This window comes from Equus quagga, chromosome 18 (assembly GCF_021613505.1).
Source record: "Equus quagga isolate Etosha38 chromosome 18, UCLA_HA_Equagga_1.0, whole genome shotgun sequence".
Classification (NCBI taxonomy): Eukaryota; Metazoa; Chordata; class Mammalia; order Perissodactyla; family Equidae; genus Equus; species Equus quagga.
The window spans coordinates 40,353,043-40,372,931 of record NC_060284.1 but is presented as its reverse complement, the minus strand read 5'-3'; the positions used below and the strand labels follow the sequence as shown (position 1 = coordinate 40,372,931).

The window sequence follows — 19,889 nt, the reverse complement described above, 5'->3', positions numbered from 1 at the left end:
TGATTCCATCAAATTCCCTGTCATCCCAACATGGTTATCCTTCTTCTCTTACACTAGGCAAATTGGTGAGCTTAAGTCAGCACTTCAACACTAAATTCCGACTTCATACTAACATAGACCACACAAGGAAGAGCCATCAGCATAGTGAGCCCCTTGTTCTTCACCCCTGCTCTGGGCCCAGACTGAAGTGTTTTCACAGGGCTGGGTCCCTGGGAGGTGCTGGCTGCATTTGCTCAAAGTGCTCATGCTCAGGGTGATTTGTGAGCTATTGCTGAGCACATAATGGTCAGTATAGCTGCATAAGCTGTCGTGGCCCCAAATGTGCTCACCTGAACTCAGTAAACCAAATCGGGTTCTATAGAAAGATTCTGTTGGGTTCTGACCAGAATCTCTTCAGATGCGCCTTTGAACTTCAAGATTGAGCTGGGTATTGACGTGGGGAGATGTTCCAGTTCCTTCCAGCTGCCTGTAAGGGGTTCGTTACAACGCTAAGGATGTAGATTGTTCTTTTACAGAAGAAATCCTTTTGATAGTTTGCAGGGACATAAAAAAATGACAATAACAATAATAATAACAGAAGTTGTTTTCCTGTGTGTAATGAGAGAGTTTCTCAGGTTTCTGGCTTATCTTGGCCATCTCTCTTTTTTTCTTAAGAGTCATAGCAAAAATTAAATTTTATCAGTTTAAATGGAATGATACTTTAGAAACTAGGATCTGGCTAACAAAGGGTCTTTTTTTCCTTAGCAAGAAGTTCATAGAGCTCACCAATAAGCACCTCAGGATACAAGGAAGGCATGAGATGAGTTTGGGGCTGTAGCTTAGGTCATTAAAAGTCCTACAAAACTAGAATTCATCTTTCTTTTCTCTTTTCCCTGTAGGCACTTAAAGATTCTCTTTTTTTCCCTCAAAAATTAGACAACGTTTTTTTAATTGAAACATATTTGACATATAACATTGTGTAATTTTAAGGTGTACAACATGTTAATGTGTATAAATGATACATTTGTATATCATGATATGATTGCCATTATAGCGATAATTAGCACCTCTATCATGTTACCTAATTATTGTTTCTTTTTAGTGTTTGGAATAACTAGGTTCTAATCTTTTAGCAAGTTTGATGATTATAACACAGTATTGTTGTCTCTATTCACTATACTGTGCATTAGATCTCTAGGGGTTATTTATTACTCGTTGCAAGTTTGTGCCCTTAAACAATATCTATCCTATCCCTCCCCGACCCCATCCCCTGGTAACTACCATTTTACTCTCCGTTTTTATGAGTTTGGCTTTTTGATTCCACATAAAAGTGATATCATACAGTCCTTGTCTTTCTCTGGCCGACTTAGCCTATTGTGCTCAAGGTCCATCCACGTTGTTGCAAATGGCAGGATGTCCTTCTTTCTCATGGCTGAATAATATTTCATTGTATACATATTTATCACGTTTTCTTTATCCATTCACCCGCTGATGAGCACTTAAGTTGTTTTCGTATCTTGACTGTTGTGAATAGTGTTGCAGCAAACATGGGAGCGCAGATATCTCTTTGAGATCCTGTTTTCATTTCCTTTGGGTATACACCCAGAAGTGGAACTGACAGATCATATGGTAGATCTACTTTTAACTCTTTTTTTTTGTAATTAAAAAAAAATTTGAGTTCATAATGGTTTACATCATTGTGAAATTCCAGTTGTACGTTATTTCTTGTCTGTCACCACATAGAGGTGCTCCCCTTCACCCCCTATGCCCACCTGGTAACCACTTCTCCTGGTAACCACTGAACTGCTTTTTTGTCCATGTGCTTGTTTATATTCCACATATGAGTGAAGTCATGTGGTGTTTGTCTTTCTCAGTCTGGCTTATTTCGCTAAGCATGATTCCCTCCAGGTCTTTCCATGTTGTTGCAAATAGGATGAACTTGCCTTTTTTTATGGCTGAGTAGTAAGTATTCCATTGTATATATATACACCACATTGTCTTTATCCAATCGTCAGTTGATGGGCACTTGAATAGTTTACATGTCTTGGCTACTGTGAATAGTGCTGCGATGAACATAGGGGTACATGTACTTTTAAATTTTTGAGGAACCTCCATACTGTTTTCCATAGTGGCTGCACCAATTTACATTCCTAGCAACAGTGCACAACGGGTCCCTTTTCTCCACATTCTCGAGAACATTTGTTATCTCTTGTCTTCTTGATGATAGTCATTCTAACAGGTGTGAGGTGATATCTCATTGTGGTTTTGATTTGCATTTCCCTGATGATTAGTGATGTTGAGCATTTTTTCATGTACCTGTGGGCCATTTGGATGTCTTAGACAATGTTTTATTAAACATTTAAATTTTTGTTAAAATCATTTAGTGATAGTTTTCACCATCAAACATTGTATACATTTACAGGTAGATTTTTAAAAATAGTTTTAAAGCCCTTATAGAGATGATATATGCCATTTCTTCCTTTATCCTTTGACTAGCCCCGTAGATAAAGAGTACCCAGCCTTCTGCACCCGGGCATTCTCCAGTATTCCAGCACTGAGATTGGTTGCGTCTTTCATTTTTAAGCAACATTTATTGAACGTTCACTTATACCAAGCACTACGCCAAGAGCTTCACGTGCATTATCTCATGTTCATCTACCAAACCTGTGAACTAAGTATTATTATTACTGTTTTTCAGAGGAGGAAACTAAGACTCAGAAAAGTTAAGTAACTTGCCCGATGGTATGTAGCTAATGAGCAGAGAAGCCAGAATTCAAACCCAGGTCTCGCATCTCCTGCTCTCCCACTGGGCTTTTGACTTTCCTGGGAAAGATTTCCCTGGTTCTTCAACTTGGGTTGGAGCAGCCTGTAATTCTGTTCATGAAGATATACCACACTTGACAGTAAATATTAGATACTGTAAATGATTTAAAAGTAATCCTATAGTGATTCTGCTCTCTCTTCATCTATCTCTACTGCTTTAAACAAAATGTCTTTTTGACTTGAGTTTTCTAACATTGGTACATATCTATAAATTAAGATTTTTGAACAATGCTTTATAGACGTCTTTACCACATTTAGTTTGTGCTCCTTTTTTCTTGGAGAATTTAGTTCAATTATTTGGTCAAACATATTACTTTAGCTTTTTGGGCTGCCTAATAAATCACAAGTTCACAGACTCATAAAAACGTAGATGGGGAGAGGACCTCAGAGATCCGCTCATCCAACTCCGTCATTACGTGAGCAAGGGAGGCCGGCCGGTGACTGCGGGTCCCCTGCTTGAGTCAGAGCTTCAGTTACTCCGCCTAAAACCGGAGGAAATTTCACTACTTCTAAAGGGAGTTGTCCTGAATGTTCACAAATCAAGAAGAGCTATCCAAATGGATGTCTTCAGTTTTATTTAAAAGAAAAAAGACATACCAAATGGCAGCTGGTTTTGCTCTGACCATTTTCAGGAGTATCCCCAAATTATACTGCTACCACTAGACTGTGGCAGTTTGTTGTGACTGCTCAGAGCAAGGCATCCTCTCTAACTGGGTTCTGCCTGGGTTCTAATCAGAGGAGGGATACCTGGTGGCAGACTAGCCTTCAGGTGTTCAAAAGGCCTTTTTATTCCTTGTTCATATTTCTGTCAGTCTTTCTGTGCCTTTCTCCCACAAACGAGGGAAAATCAGGAGAAGGGGACCAGAATGTCTGGAGGGACAGATGAAAAAGCACCAGAACAGAGAAGGATGGTGGTTTTGTTTGCGCTGAGCCAACTTTCAGTGCCACACAACATGGAGGCCCACCAGTGATGTGTGGACAGGGGACTGCCACGGTACTTTAAAAAATCAATCCTTTACTTGCATCCCAAGTTCCCATTTCAGAAGAAATTCCAAATAGCATTTCCTAAGATAAATATTTCATAAATATTTATATATTAAATATATTAAAGATTTTTATATTAAAAATTTGATAAATATTTGGTCGTTAATTAGAGACCAATGTCTCCCTCAAAGTTTAATGAATGAAAAATTTAAAACCTGCACCCTCTCTTTTTTGAATTCCTTGCTTATATACCACTGATTATGTTAATATGGTATTTAGAATGAGTTAGCTCTTGACTGAGCTTTCTGCCTTCATGTTTATAAGTGAATTTCTCTAAATGAGAAGCATCCATTTTGTTCTGGCATAGACACCAGGATAAGCATAGTTACACACATTATTCCGATATATTTAACAACGAGGCTCCTCTCGTTTTGCACAGAATGGGACACACAATGAAGACAATCCATGAAAACCAGAAGATCTACTCTTACAATTGAGAACATCAAGACCAGGCTGCAAAGGACAAAGGAGGTCAGGCTGCACATACATGGATGAAGCTGATTTCTCAGAAGATACAACTTCTAAGCAACAGGAGGATTTGCCTTATGATGGAGATTTCTCCCAAGTTAAGATATACAGTGATTGCAATTTTACCTCAAAAAATGACATCCTTGATGTCTCAAATCAAATTACTTTAGTGATAGATGACCCTCAAGAAAAGACTACACATAAGGAGACTTGCAGGAACGAAGACATGGCCATGTCTCTGGATAAAATGACTGAAGATGCTGTCAACAAAAACTGTGATGAAGAGAAACAATGCACCGTAAATCTTCATATTCCAGCTGATAAAAGACACCCTGCAAAGTCAAACATTTCTGATATTTTACTCCATCATCTTTCTAAAGAGGAATTCTTAAAAGGTCAAGGCATTAATTGTGAAACTCTCCCAGAGATCTCTAATGCTGACAGTTTTGATGAAACTATTATTAAAAACATTATTTTGCAGTATGTTAAGCATTCTTGGCCAAAAGAACAAACCCCAGAACTCACTGACCAACTCAACCCCAAAGCGGATGATGAAAACAGCAATAAGCCCACTTGTTCTCCAACCATGACAGAAGGAAACAGCTCTGATGTAGAAGAGCTGTCTGGAGACAGCAGCCAGCAAGAAAAGTCAAATTTTCCAACTAAAACCGAGAGTCCAAGTGATAAACAAAAAAGTTGCCAAGGGCAGACACCCCAGAAACAGCAGACTGAAAAAGCAAGTTCAGGCAATGGGTTTAAACATGGCCAAGATCAAGTTCATTGCCTGCTCTCTGATTTCTCTAAGGTTGCTCCCAAAGTAAAAATCCCTAAAAGTAGCATAATTGAGGAACCAATTACAATAGATAAACAAGCCAACTTTTCTCCTAACTGGAGATATAAGTCAGCTATTATGCAAGATATTTTAGAAAACATGTCTAGGTCAAATTGTGTTGAAATACAAGAGCCGAAAATGAAGACTACTGAACCATCGCAACAGATAGAGGTAAGTAACAGTAGTCTCCAGGAAATGTATAATCAGGGCCCCCACTCATCTGTATCAGTGTGTGTCTTTGGAAGGCACATGAAACTGAGCTCTAGCTCTGAGGTTCTGGGTTCTAGTTCTGGCTGAGTGCCTTGACCTCTCAGAAGCTCAGGGAGCGTCCTGATGGGAAGATCAGGGGCCAGACTAACAACAACACATAATAGAATAAAATCCAAATTCTTTGACTTGGAATTTGAGTTTCCCCATTATTTTTGCTTTATCCTACCCTTCTAAACTTAGGGCCCCTTCCCCAGGAGTCATCCTCAGTTACCTGGCTGGTCCCCCAACCTCTCCTTAGGCCCTGAACTCTCTGAGCTCCTGCCTTACATGGAAAATCCCGTCTCTGCTTACCAGAGACCTGCTTGTTTTCATGGCCTCCTTCAAGTCCCCGTTGGCCACAGAATTTTTCAGGTCCCCCCAGTGACAATCTTTCTCATCCTTGTTTTTTCCGTATGCTGTCAGAGCGTTTATCTCAGCCTGCTGTGAATCATAATAATTTGGGAATATCTGTTGCTTCCACTAAATTTGAAAACTAGAGGGCAGCAATCTTGTCTTTATCTTTCCATTACCTAACTTCCTCCAGAGGCCTGGCTTTGGATCTGGCATATGTTATGCCCTTAGTTATTAATGCTAAATTGGATTGAATTAAGATCTTTTTAACCTATTCCAAGATTGTTATATTGGTAACTATTAATTTTGTTAATGCCTAATGTATATTATTTCTCTTTTCCCCATCTTCCCATCTACCTACCCAACTTCCCAACATGCTGAGGCTCAGGGTCTTGTTGATTATTTGAGGTTCAGTAGCTGGGAAAATTCATATTAATGATCAAAGTATATATTTTAGTTTTCTGGCACTTTTCCAGGACTATACACTTTTTTTTTTTTTAAGCCCTATATGAAGGGCATCCTGGACTGAACAACACTCTCTGTTTCCATTTCCACCCCTTCATACTTTAACTCCCTTCTCTTTCAACTGAATGCTCTGGGGAGTTTCAGCAGAACCCATGCACACACACACCCCCGGCCTGACTGGGATGCTTCTCTAAGTCTTGGAGAAATCTGCACCCTGTGACATTGGGAAGTCTCAGGGTTCCCCATTCTGCTTGCAGGAGAACACCCCTGGGTGTGCACAGTTCTCAGAGCCCCGGTGTTGTTAGTAGGAGCAGAATGGATATCAGGCTCATCTCCCTCTGGCAGTGGGAGTCTGAAGTCAGGAGTCTGATTTACTCTAGTCCTGTCAATTCAGGTTGGTGAACTGGACTCTATCGTCTCCATATCCATCATATAATTAAGGTACTCATAATAACCTTAGTCTAGTTTGACCACTACCATTTAGCTCTCTGGCGCTAGTGTGTTTCTGAACTTTATGCGTTGGGAACAATGGGAGACCCTCATGGTGAATCACTTTGGAGTTTAAACTCCTGTCCAGTTAGCCTGTGGTGAGTAGAAACGCGTCCTGTATAAACAATTACTATCTTGACACACGTTTTGGAACTTAATGCATACTGTTTTATGTTACTGTCCAGAATGCAGCTGTCGTGTGTTTGGTGTTAGTGAGAGCACCAGCAATAGAGCTGGTGATGAGCTCAACAATGGTTCTTGCCCTCGTGGATCTTATGGTCTAGTTTTAGGAGAAATGTTTGAGCATTCCACGGAGTAGTATCAAATAGGATAGTAGTAACAGCTAGCAGATATTGAATACTTACCATGCGCCAAATATTATGGCAAATACTTAACATTTAATCCTCATAACAATCCTATGAGGTAGATTCTATTACTGTTTTACTGCTGAGGAATTTGAGGTTAACGATGATGCAGTCATTGCCCTGGGTCACCCGGCAGATAAGTGCCAGAATGGAATTCAACCTTGGCATCAGGGCCCCAGCTTTTGATGCAACACTGGGCTGCCTCCACAATGACCATAACATCAGGTCATTCTGAGTAATGGCGTCGTTGATCAGTATCAACAGTAATGTTTTCTTATCCTTTAATTGTGCAGATGGAACCCACAATACGTATCCACCAAGAATATCTCACAGGTATTCGTGTTTTTAAACTTCTTTGATTTAGATATACATTTTGAAAACTTTTTAATAACAAATGGTGGTGATTGACACAGACTTCTCTTTTCAGTAGTTAATAAAACTGCAATGGAGTTGGGATGAATGGTGGCCAAAATTTATTCTCTCTTATATAGGACTAAAACCTGAGACAAGTCTCTTTAAGTTGTCATCAGCTTCTCAGAAAGACCCTTCCTCAAGTTCTTGTATATTTCAAAAGATATCCCAAGGGAAACAGATGTGTCAGAAGTTAAAAGAACAGACTGATCAACTGAAGACTAAAGTAATACCTTTAAAGCTTATTATGAACAATAAAAGTAACCAAATTTAAACATAAGATACCATGCCATTAATGAAATGTTGCATTTTTCACTACAGATACAAGAATTTTCCAAAAGCATAGCACAGGACTCTTCCTATCGTTTTCAAGACAAGAGGCTGGTAATAAATTTTATCCAGTTTTTTAAATCTTTATTAGAGAATTCGCCATGGGTAAATACAAATGACTTTGTATCCCCAAGTTTTCTCTATACTGGTGGGAGTGGAAATGCTCTGGCAGGATATTTCTTGCTGAAGACTAAACTATCTTTGTGTTACACAAGCTAAAAGAGCTTAAAATTCTATTTCTATGTGTATTTAGCCCTCTCTCTTTCTCAGGGGATCTATTCCTTATGACTGTTATTTGTCATCAGTCACCCCATAGTAAATCTGACACCATGGGAGGTTCGAGAGAATAACATGTCAGCTGTTACAAAGGGCAAGCCTGTCCGTAGTTGGGGGTCCTTGTGGGTGCAGGTTATAGAGATGGCGGTATCTGGCCGTTCAAAATAGAAAACTTTGAAAACTTAAACTCTATCTTGAAGCTATGCTTTCCAGATCAAACTCTTTGACTTTCACATCCTTGCTTGTTGTTGCATTTCATCAAATCACTTATTTATGTTGTAACCATTACAGCCGTGTTCATTAGTGCCAGGATCGTGGGAAGTGGGGGTGGAGCATGGCAATGGGGCAAAAAGCTGAGACTGGTAAAGCCAGAAATGTGCGAAGTTGAAGATGTAGTTTAGGCCATTGGGTCAGCAACAAGGCAGGGGGTCAGAAATCTTGACGTAAAGGACACAAGCAAAGCTCAGGGCAGCCTATGCTTCAGAAACCAGACAGCATAGACAAAAACCAGGAGGACCTGAGTGTTAAGAGATACAGGTCATTACTCATTCATTCATTCATCAGATTAATTAAATAACTCATTCATTCATTCAGCAAAGACTTATCAGTTACTTCCTATGTCCCAGACTCCGTAACAGGCACTAGGGATTTGGAGATGAAGAAACAATTTCTTTTTCAAGCAGTTTATAGTCTCCCAGGAACAACAGACTGGTAAACAGACAAATTCAGCTTGAGAATTGTTACAGATGATACTAACGGCAGCCTAGAAGAGGCTCACCCTTGCCGATTAGAGCAAGGCACTTTAAAAGGCTTCCTGGAAGTGACTTATGAGCTGGGCATTATAGGGGGAATATGGATGCTCTAGGAAAAGGAATCAGCAGGTGCAATTGCCCACAAGAAAGTGCTGATAGTGTGAGGAACTAGATGGCACTGTAATTGACCAGGTGGAGCTCAGGGTACATGTGGTGAAGAGGAAGGGAGGAGGCTGGGGAGGTAGATGAGGACTACATCATGAAAGGCCTTTACACCGTGCTAAAGAGTTTAGATTTTATCCTGAGGTTGAGTGATGGGCTAACAATGGAGGATTTAAAGTTGAGAAATGGTGAGCACCGTGGGGGCAAGACTGTCGGCACAGAGACTGGTTAGGAAGCCATGACCCAGGCAACAAGTTGTGAGGGCCTGAACCAAGGCTGGCAGTGAGGATGGAGAGCAGGACAAATCCAAGGGTTTAAGGAAGTGGCGGCAGACTGAAAGGGGTGAATAAAGGAAGGGAGGAGGCTTGGCTGACTTCCAGATTTCTCGTGTGAGCAACCAAGGTCAGGAATAAAAGTGGAAGATCCAGTTCAGAATGGGTGTGGGAGGCAGGCAGGAGGCAAGATGTCAAGTTGAGCTTGGGGCATTTTGAGGTCCCTATGGGACATCCAATTGGAGGTCTGGTAAGCAATTAGAGCAATGGACCTGGATCTCAGAGGAGTTGTTTGGGTCAGAAATGTAAATTTGGGTATAGTTGTGGGTTGAAGCTATGGGGTGGATGAGACTGCCTAGGCAAACATGCAGAGTAAGCAGTGAAGAAATCCAAGGATAGGATCATGGGAAACAGCAACTAGGAGCAGGTAAAAGAAAAGAGGTCCACAAAGGAGACCGATGACTAGTGACCTGAAAGTTCAAGGCAGACTTGGAAGGAGCAGAGCTGTAGAAGCCAAGAAAAAAGAGGCTTTTAAGAAGGGGGAGGGGGCTGCACCATCTACTGTTGGAGTAAGGAAGGGAAGCAAGATGTGCATTGGATGGAAAGCAACCAAGAGGTCATGGGGGACCTTGGCAAGACTGGTTTCAATGAAGTGGTGAATCTATGGAAGCCAGATTACGGGAGTTAAGGGGTGAATGACAAAGGGGATCTCCAAAAAGCCAGGCTTTCAGGAACTGGGAGAACCCAGAATTTTAAAGGGCCGAGCAAAGCAGACGGAACTGGTTCAAGGCACGAGCCTCCAGAGGCCTTGATTCAGGAAGTTACTTCCTGATGTTAGAGGGTATGTGGGGATTTGTGTTGGGACTGAGAGGAGAGTAAGGATGACCCCTCACAGAGAGGTCCAGGCCCATGTGGTTCAGTGTTGGAAGAAGGCTGGACAGGGCTAACACTAACCATCTCAGCATGAGCTGCACCACATAGTAGAAAGCATTTGGATTTTGGAGCAGAAATCTTAGTTTTATGTGTTGGTTGTACAATCTTAGACTCCCATCTCAGAGTTTTTATGAGAATTAAACGATGTATAGTTATGGCTAGAAAACTTGCCCTATCTTCTTCTGAGACTTAACACAACTTAAATTCCAAGATCCTAAATTATAGTTCATAATTGGATTTCTTCTCTTTTCTCTTTCCTTTAAACACCTAATTCCTTCTCATGGCTTTAACTGCCATTTTCGCTACCAATTCCTAACTAGTCCTAACTTCTCATCTATAGCTCCAAATGTTTGTATCTTCACTTGGATATCCCACTGTTTTTTTTTTTTTTTTTTAATTTAAAAAATTTAATGCAATGCAAAAAAAAAAAAAAAAATACAGGGTAAACCAGAAAGTCCCTCTTTTATCCCCAACTCCCTATTTCTAATCTCTTCCTCTGAGATAACCGCAGAAACATGGTTAATAGTTTGGGAGTACTTCTCCATTACATTTTCTATGCACTTATATTTCCATATATGTGTTATATATATGTTTCCATAATAACACATACAACATATATGTCTTACTCTACATCTTGCTTCTTTCACCCATCAATTTGCCTTGGAGATCTTTCAAAGTTAGTACAAATAGATTTATCCAATTCTGGTAAGGCTAAGTTATTTTGCACTAACCATTTGTTTGATTTAACCTAGTTTCACATTTTGTAGATAAGCATATGTAAACAATGTTTATTTATTTATTTATTTATAAATTTATTTTTTATTAAGGTTATAAAAGTTAACATCCTTGTGAAATTACAGTTGTACATTATTATTAGTCATGTTGTAGTTACACCACTTCACCCCTAGTGCCCTCCCCCCACCCCCCTTTCCCCTGGCAACCACCAATCAGTTCTCTTTGTCCATACATTAACTACCACCTATAAGTGGAGTCATACCGAGTTCGTCTTTCTCTGTCTGGCTTATTTCACTCAAGGTCTATCCATGTTGTTGTGAATGGGACAACTTTGTCCTTTTTTATGGTTGAGTAGTATTCCATTGTATATATATACCACAACTTCTTTATCCAATCATCAGTTGCTGGGCACTTAGGTTGGTTCCATGACTTGGCTATTGTGAATAATGCTGCAATGAAGATAGGGGTGCATAGAGCTTCTGAAATTGCTGATTTCAGGTTCTTAGGATATATACCCAGTAGTGAGATGGCTGGGTCATAAGGTATTTCTATTCTTAACTTTTTGAGGAATCTCCATACTGTTTTCCATAGTGGCTGCACCAGTTTGCATTCCCACCAACAGTGTATGAGGGTTCCCTTTTCTCCACAGCCTCTCCAACATTTGTTACTCTTGGTTTTGGATATTTTTGCCATTCTAACAGGTGTAAGGTGATATCTTAGTGTAGTTTTGATTTGCATTTCCCTGATGATTAGTGATGATGAGCACCTTTTCATGTGTCTATTGGCCATCCGTGTATCTTCTTTGGAGAAATGTCTGTTCATGTCCCCTGCCCATTTTGTAATTGGGTTATTTGATTTTTTATTGTTGAGTTGTATGAGTTCTTTGTATATTATGGAGATTAACCCTTTGTCGGATAAATAACTTGTGAATATTTTTTCCCAATTAGTGGGCTGTTTTTTTGTTTCAATCCTGTTTTCCCTTGCCTTGAAGAAGCTCTTTAGCCTGATGAAGTCCCATTTGTTTATTCTTTCTATTGTTTGCCTCATGTGAGGAGTTATGGTGTCCGAAAAAATTCTTTTGAAGCTGATGTCAAAGAGTGTGCTGCCGATATTCTCTTCTAGCAGACTTATTGTTTCAGGCCTAATTTTTAGGTCTTTGATCCATTTTGAGTTTATTTTAGTAAATGAGGATATCCCACTCTTACTGAAAATTCTATCTCATCCGACATTGGCATCTTTCTTCAAACTCGTTAGCCTTTCCAAATTCCTCATTTTAGTCAGGGGTTTCACATCCTTCCACCTCCTAGTTTAGAAACCTGAGCATTACCTGTGAGATTTACAGTTATCGGTCAGTGTCCTGACAGGAACTAGATGGTTTACTCCATTGGAGTAATTGAGGAGAGCTTAATAAGGGAAACAAATAAAGGATGGAGAACATCTCACGGAAGGAACAGTGGGGCAGAAAGGACAGAAGAAGAGCAGATACTAGAGCTTAAGGAGAGTAGTTATAGCTGTGGGAGAAGCTGTCAAGCTCTGTGGCTTTTGGCAGAGAGACACAGCCAATCTATGATGATACAGACAGGAGGAAATGAGGGAAATAAAGACCCCTACCTCATCCTTCTTCAATTCCTTTCTCTTGCTGTTGCCTCCCATTGTCTGAAACCAACCAAAGCCAGGGGAATGGGAGCCTGTTGGTGCAGCCCATTGAAGGTCAGCCTCCAGGCTGGGACACAGAGAAAGATGGAGGATGGATCTGGGGGTAAAATAGAAAACATCTACCACATTTGCCACTTTTTATACCTCACAACCAATATATTTCCAAACTTGATTATTCATTTTAAATAATAATAAGAATTAATAAGAATGATGATGATAGCTACCATCTATTAAGTATGTACTATGCTCTCAGCACTAAGCATTCTCATTTTCACAATATAAGGTAAGGACTTTTATTATCTGAGATGAGAAAACCGACGCCTAGAGTTCAAGTTGACTAAAATCATACAGTTAGTAGGTGACAGAGTCTGAACTTGAACTCTAGTGTGTCCGATCCTGTAACCCCACTATGCTATATTCCTGCCCTTGGCAGTATCTTTCTAATTCATCCTTTCCTCTCCATTCCCATGGATGCTGCCTGGTTCAGACCCTCCTGAGCATACTTCAAGCCTCACTGAAGTCTTACTTCTTCCACTGAGCCATGGCAAAGTACTCCAATCCACGGTCTCTTTTCCCAACTGGAATAAAATCCCTGAGACCAGGGACTGTGGCTGATACAACTTTTGTATCTCTCACACTTTTGGCCCAGGGCCAAACATAGGCAGTGCTCAGGGAATGTTTAGTGACTGGGCCAGCTGTGCTGAAGCCTCTGTACATCAAGACCAGACCCAACTTACACAGTTTAAACATTCGTCTGCTCGATGATGTACGTGGTGACATCTGGAGGACACATTTGGAGCTTCTGGCTAAACTTCCTGCTGTTCCTTTCCCATCTCACCTTCCAGGTGCCACAGACTGAAACGCAAACCTCAAACTCAAACTCAAACCCAAATCTCAAACTCAAACTCAAACCCCTGACTTCATTCTTTTTAAGATCCTTGTGGCTTCAGGTATGCTTCTTGGAGCTCCAATTTCCTCCTCTATAAAACTGGGATAATGAAATCTACTTTGCAACATTTACAACATTGTTGTGTGGATTAGATAAGATAACAAACTGGAAAGTGCTCTATAAGCTAAAAATCATTCTGCTAATATGTAGGATTATTAATGTCCCATTAAGGAAGTTCGGAGGCCTCTGAGTGGGTTCTGGGAGAGAAATCAGAAGGAACTGTACTTCTCAGCTTTGTGCTATGAGGGTGTTGTAAATGCTGAGATGGCTCTTAGCTGTATGTACATTAGATGGCAGACTCCGAAACCAAACAATTGCCGGGAGAAGGATGGCAGCTTCATTCTGACACTACTGTAGGTCATACCCTCATTGTGTTTTTGGGAGAAACAACTACACACACAGGCTTACACATGAATGATTCCAGTGACTTCACTGCTACAGGTCCTGGAGAAGCTGCAGGGACGTCTTGAACTGCTGGAGCAGGAATTTCTGGCCAACAAGGAGAAGCATCTGAGTTTGAAGCAGCAAGTCCACAAGCACGGACCCCCAGCTGTTGGTGACTTTGATCCAGAAAGGTCAGGCTGAAATTGTGTGAGGTGGAGGAATAAGAGGTGACTTCCTTTAGGTGGGATTCTGATATGGCTGCTGGCTTAGCTTTAACATTTTCGTTTTATCGGGATTTGTGGATCCCTCACCCCAACATTAGCCAATCTAACAATGATCCTTTCTTACCCACTGCCCCTTTGGAATTGTCTGTTAATGGGAAGGAAAAAGGGGAAAAAAGAGAGAGAAGAGAAAGCAAAAGAAATAAAGTCAGGAGTGGGGAGAAGGAGAGGACAGAAGGAACTTGGAAAGAAGGCCCTCTAGGGTTAGCGTGTGAGTCTTTCTAGCATTTTCTTGTGCTCCTTTGGGTCTCAGAACCAATTATAATGACATTCAACAAAATGCAATATGGTGGCACAATATCTCTCCTCCAGAAGAAAAATGTTCATTTGGGGCACTCTGTCTGGGTCAGTGCCCAACACAGGGCCTTACACATAACAAGAAGTCCATAGTACCTGTTGCATAGGGTGACACTTGTTCATTGGTGGCAGAGTTTTTGCTGATGCTAGACCAGTGGCTCTCAAATGATTCCTGAGTTAATTCACATTAGAAACCTAATGGGTGCACCTTCGTATTGAAGTTTCCAACTAGCCATTTTTATGGCACCATGCTCCTCTCTCTCCAATCCAAATAATCTTAAGATGCATTCCAGGACTCAAGGCTAGGATTGTTTCCATATAATTTCCTGGTATGAATTAAAAGCATCCATTTAGTAGATTTAATATTTGTAAGTTCAACTCTTTCTATTCAGAGCATTTTAACACGAAATCATGCTTGATGCCAAAATATTTTAATGGTTTATATTTTGGCACTAGCATCCTGAGGTATTTTTCCCAAAGTACAATTTTACTTTTTCAAAATGAATGAACTCTCTGTCTACTGTTATTTCAACACTGAGTAATTAGACAGCAAGGATGGGGTTTTAATATTGATTTTCTTCCCACAAGGGCTTATTTTTTTTCTGGGAAAAAAAGATCTCCACATGCTTTCACTGTTTGTTTAAAAATTAATAGAGTAAGGATATTTATTTTCTAAGGGATCCCACTTGTTTTGGCAATCGTTTTAAAGACAGGCCTCTGTGCACATGAAGGCCAAAGTTATGCAATGCCTTATTTACACCCTGGTTACACCCACACTGTGCCTGGCCCCAGCACAAATCAGAAGAGTTTCAACTGCAATTATATCCCAGTACAGGAGAAGCTTTCAACACTTGGGCAAGGGAAGAACCTGGCCTCTCCCCAAACTCAGTTAAAGCCACCTCAGAGAAGCAAAGACTGCTGAGCTTGAGATTGGTCCTCTTGTTCTTGCTGGGCGTAACAAGGCACTGAGCAGAACCCCATACAGCCCTTGAGGGCTTGGCTTGTTGAGAACCTTCTAAGTGTTGAGTCCAAAGGCCATTGTGGATGGCTTTCTGTAGGGGGAGAAGAACTTTGCAAATTCATCGGCTAATCACTTGTTTAAGTCAGCTACTGTGCTCTTACTAAAACCTTTTATTGCTTTTAAAAGGTAATATGCAAAAATACGTTTGGATTTAAAGCACCTTGTTTGTCAGAATGTAGTCTGTTAGTCATCTGATTCTTTCACACACGAACACCAGAAGCCAAGGAGTCAAGAAATGAGGCTCTAGGGGCTGGCCCCGTGACCGAGTGGTTAAGTTCGCGCGCTCCGCTGCAGGCGGCCCAGTGTTTCGTTGGTTCGAATCCTGGGCGCGGACATGGCACTGCTCATCAGACCACACTGAGGCAGCATCTCACATGCCACAACTAGAAGGACCCACAACGAAGAATATACAACTATGCACCGGGGGGCTTTGGGGAGAAAAAGGAAAAAATAAAATCTTTAAAAAAAAAAAAAAGAAATGAGGCTCTACCTCCATCAATCCCCCTTTCTGATATTATCAGCGTATAATCTCGTCTTCTGCTCTACAAAAAAGATCACAAATTCCCTCAGAAATGTCCTTTCTCCATCCCCAAGTCTGCATGTCTTCACCTCCTCTTTCTTCCTTTACTCACTTTCCAAGCGTGGTCCTTGAGCCCATCTCTTCACTCTACCTTGCTCCATCGTTTCACTTCCTTTCCATTTTCAGGCTCTCCTTGTCCCCTGCTTAATTCTCTTCTGCCTGCTAGATTAGAACATATTTCCCTGTGTTTTATTTGATTATCAGTATGGTTTTTCATGCTTAGGTCTTTGTCCCACCACTTATTGACTAGGGCAGGCTTTCCCCACTGGTTGAAAAAGCCACTTTTATCATATACAAAACCTCCACATATGGATGGACTGGTTCTATTCCATCCCATTGATCTATATTTCCATCATTTCATTAACCACACAGTTTTAAATTACTATAATTTAATGTATATTTTGAAACGTTTCTTCTTTTTAAACTTTCTTTAGCTATTCTTACACACTTTTCTTACTAATAAACTTTATAATGAGTTCACCAAGTTTCCTTAACAAAATTCCATTCGAATTTTGTTTAGGATTGTGTTGAATTTACAGATTAGTTCAGGAAGAGTTAAAATCTTTGTAATGAGTATTCTCATCAAGGAGCGTGTTTTCTTCATGTAGATTTCACACATTTTTTGGTTAGATTTACTCCTAGCTATTTTATAGTTTTTCAGAGTATGGTTAATAGATTTTTCCCTGCTCAATTAACAGGAAATAAACAAAATTGTGTATTTAACTTGTACTGGCTACCTTATGCAATTCTGTTCTTAGTGTTTTGTTGATTTTCACTTTATTATCTTAATTTTTAGGTACCACAATCATAGCATCTGAAAATAATGATGCATTCTCCCCACTCCCATTTTCTGCCTAAATATTTATTCTTTATATCTTTTCTTCCCTCCAGTTCTTATATATCACATTTCTTTGTATTGCTTCATTTTATTTACTAGGTTTTCCAGAACAATATTGAATAATACTAATGAAAGCAAGAATTTTTGTCATGTCCCTAGTGGTACTGGGAATTCTTCCAAGTATGATGATTGCTGTAGGTTCAAGTAAGCTTTATCAAGAAAGTTTCCTTCTAGGGGCTGGCCCCGTGGCCGAGTGGTTAAGTTCGCGCGCTCCGCTGCAGGCGGCCCAGTGTTTCGTTGGTTCGAATCCTGGGCGTGGACATGGCACTGCTCGTCAGACCACGCTGAGGCAGCGTCCCACATACCACAACTAGAAGAACCCACAACGAAGAATACACAACTATGTACCGGGGGGCATTGGGGAGAAAAAGGAAAAAATAAAATCTTTAAAAAAAAAATAAAAAAAAAAAAAGAAAGTTTCCTTCTATTCCTAGTTTACTAGGACTAGGGTTTTTGTTTTTTTTAGTTTCCTTTTTAAAGATTGGCACCTGAGCTAACAGCCATTGCCAATCTTTCTTTTTTCTTCTCCTTCTTCTCCCCAAAGCTCCCCAGCACATAGCTGTATATTCTAATTGTAGGTCTTTCTGGTTGTGCTATGTGGGATGCCGCCTCAGCATGGCCTGATGAGCGGTGCCATGTCTGCACCCAGGATCCAAACCAGTGAAACCCTGGGCTGCTGAAGTGGAGTGTGCGAACTGAACCACTGGGCCACAGGGCCGGCCTGGTTTTTTTTTAATTTAAGAAAATGTTTAAATGAGATTTAGAAATCTTTTTTTTTTTTTTTGAGGAAGATTAGCCCTGTGCTAACTACTGCCAATTCTCCTCTTTTTGCTGAGGAAGACTGGCCCTGAGCTAACATCCATGTCCATCTTCCTCTACTCTATATGTGGGATGCCTACCACAGCATGGCTTTTGCCAAGTGGTACCATGTCTGTACCCGGGATCCCAACCAGTGAACCCCGGGCCTCTGAGAAGCAGAATGTGCAAACTTCACTGCTGCCCCACCAGGCTGGCCCAGAAATCTATTTTTATTAATTTTTATTAGTTTATTAATCTCCTTTAATCTATTAATGTTGTGAAGTACATTAATAAATATCCTAATTTTAACTATAGAATGAGTTGGGAAATTTCCTTTTTTTTTCATGTCCCAGAAGAGTTACTTAAACTCTTTGAAGTACTCACCCATAATCCCACTTGCCTTTTGGGGGGTAGATTTTTTATAATCTTTTCTATTTTTCTCTGGTTATTAATCCTCTCAGATTTCCTACCTCTTTTTGAGTAGATCTTAATAATTTATATTTCCCTAGTAACTTATTCATTTCACTAGATTTTAAACTATGTTGATATGAAGTTGTTCAATTCCATTTGATTTCAAATTTTTCTTCTGGTATTTTTCCTTTCTCACTCTTTTTTTTTTTCAGTTATTTTATTGAGATCACCTTGGTCTATAACATAGTATAAATTTCAGGTGTACATCATTATATTTTGGTTTCTGTATGGACTGCATTGTGTTCACACTGAATGTCTAGTTCCCATCTGCCACTGTACATATGCGTCCCTTTGCCCCTTTCACACTCCCCCAACCCCCTCCCCTGTGGTAATCACTAATCTGTTCTCCGTATCTATGTGTTTGTTTATCTTCCACATATGAGTGAAAGCATGTAACATTTGTCTTTCTCTGTCTGACTTATTTTGCGTAGCATAATTCTCTCAAGGTCCATCCATGTTGTCGCAAATGGCACAATTCCTTTCTCATTCTTAGTGTTGTTTATGCTTCTCAGTCAGACTTTCCAGTGGTTTATTTTATAAATATTTTGAACAGAATGTTTTATTTTATTGATCAAATTCTTTTAAATTTAATTTATTTCTCCTTTTGTGCATCTTTTCCTTTCTTAGGTTTATTTTGTTGTTATTTTTATGCCTTCTTGTTTTGGGTACTTAGTTTATTGATTTTTGAATTTTCACTTAATAATGCATTTTAACACTGTGAATTTTCCTCAGAGTACTGCTGTAGCTGTATCACGTTGGTTTTCGTATGTCATTCTCTTATTTACTATCCATTTGTAAATTATCCCTAATCTCTGTTTTTATTTTCTATTTAACCCTAAAGTTATTCAGATGAATGTTAAAAATTCCAATTAGATAGTTTTTTTTTGCTATCTTTTTGTTATTGATTTCTAATGATCAGAGAATGTGAGTGGTATAACTTTTCAAAGACTGTTTTAAGAGCAATTTAGGTTCACAGCAAAATTAAGAGGAAGATACAGAGATTTCCCATATGCTCCCTGCCCCAACACATGCATAGCCTCCCCCACTATCAACATCCCTTGCCAGAGGCTTCATTTGTTACAGCTGATGAACCTACATTGACACATCACCCAAACTGCATAGTTTACATTAAGTTTCACTCTTCCTGCTGTAAATTCTATGGGTTTGGACAAATGTATAATATGTATCCATCTTTATAGTATCATACAGAGAATTTTCTCTGCCCTAAAAATGCTCTGTATTCTACTTATTCATCCCTTCCTATGCACCAACCCCTAGCAACCACTGATCTTTTTATTGTTGCCATAGTTTTGCCTTTTCCAGAATGTCACATAGTTGGAATCATACAATATGTATGTAGCCTGTTCATATTGGCTTCTTTCACTTAACAATACGCATTTAAGTTCCCTCCATGTCTTTTCATGACTTGATAGTTCATTTCTTTTTAGTGCTGAATAACATTCCATTATCTGGATATGCTATAGTTTATTTATCCTTTCATCTACTGAAGGACATCTTGGTTGCTTCCAAGTTTTGGTGATAATGAATATAGCTGCTATAAACATCCATATGCAGGGTTTTTCTTAAATTTTTTTTAAATTTTATTTTTTGAGGATGA

The 19,889-nt window shown here is 39.8% G+C and overlaps 1 protein-coding gene across 2 annotated transcripts in view; it reads left to right on the top strand.

The window, feature by feature from the left end:
• Positions 1 to 4,333: 4,333 nt before the first annotated feature.
• Positions 4,334 to 19,889, top strand: part of AKNAD1 (AKNA domain containing 1) — a 37,851-nt gene continuing 22,295 nt past the window's right edge. For both annotated transcript variants that reach the window (XM_046645138.1, XM_046645137.1), the window contains exons 1-5: positions 4,334 to 5,317; positions 7,359 to 7,398; positions 7,557 to 7,702; positions 7,798 to 7,860; positions 13,983 to 14,116. In XM_046645138.1, the coding sequence (XP_046501094.1) occupies positions 4,334 to 5,317; positions 7,359 to 7,398; positions 7,557 to 7,702; positions 7,798 to 7,860; positions 13,983 to 14,116 (1,367 nt within the window). The remainder of the gene's footprint in view (positions 5,318 to 7,358; positions 7,399 to 7,556; positions 7,703 to 7,797; positions 7,861 to 13,982; positions 14,117 to 19,889) is intronic.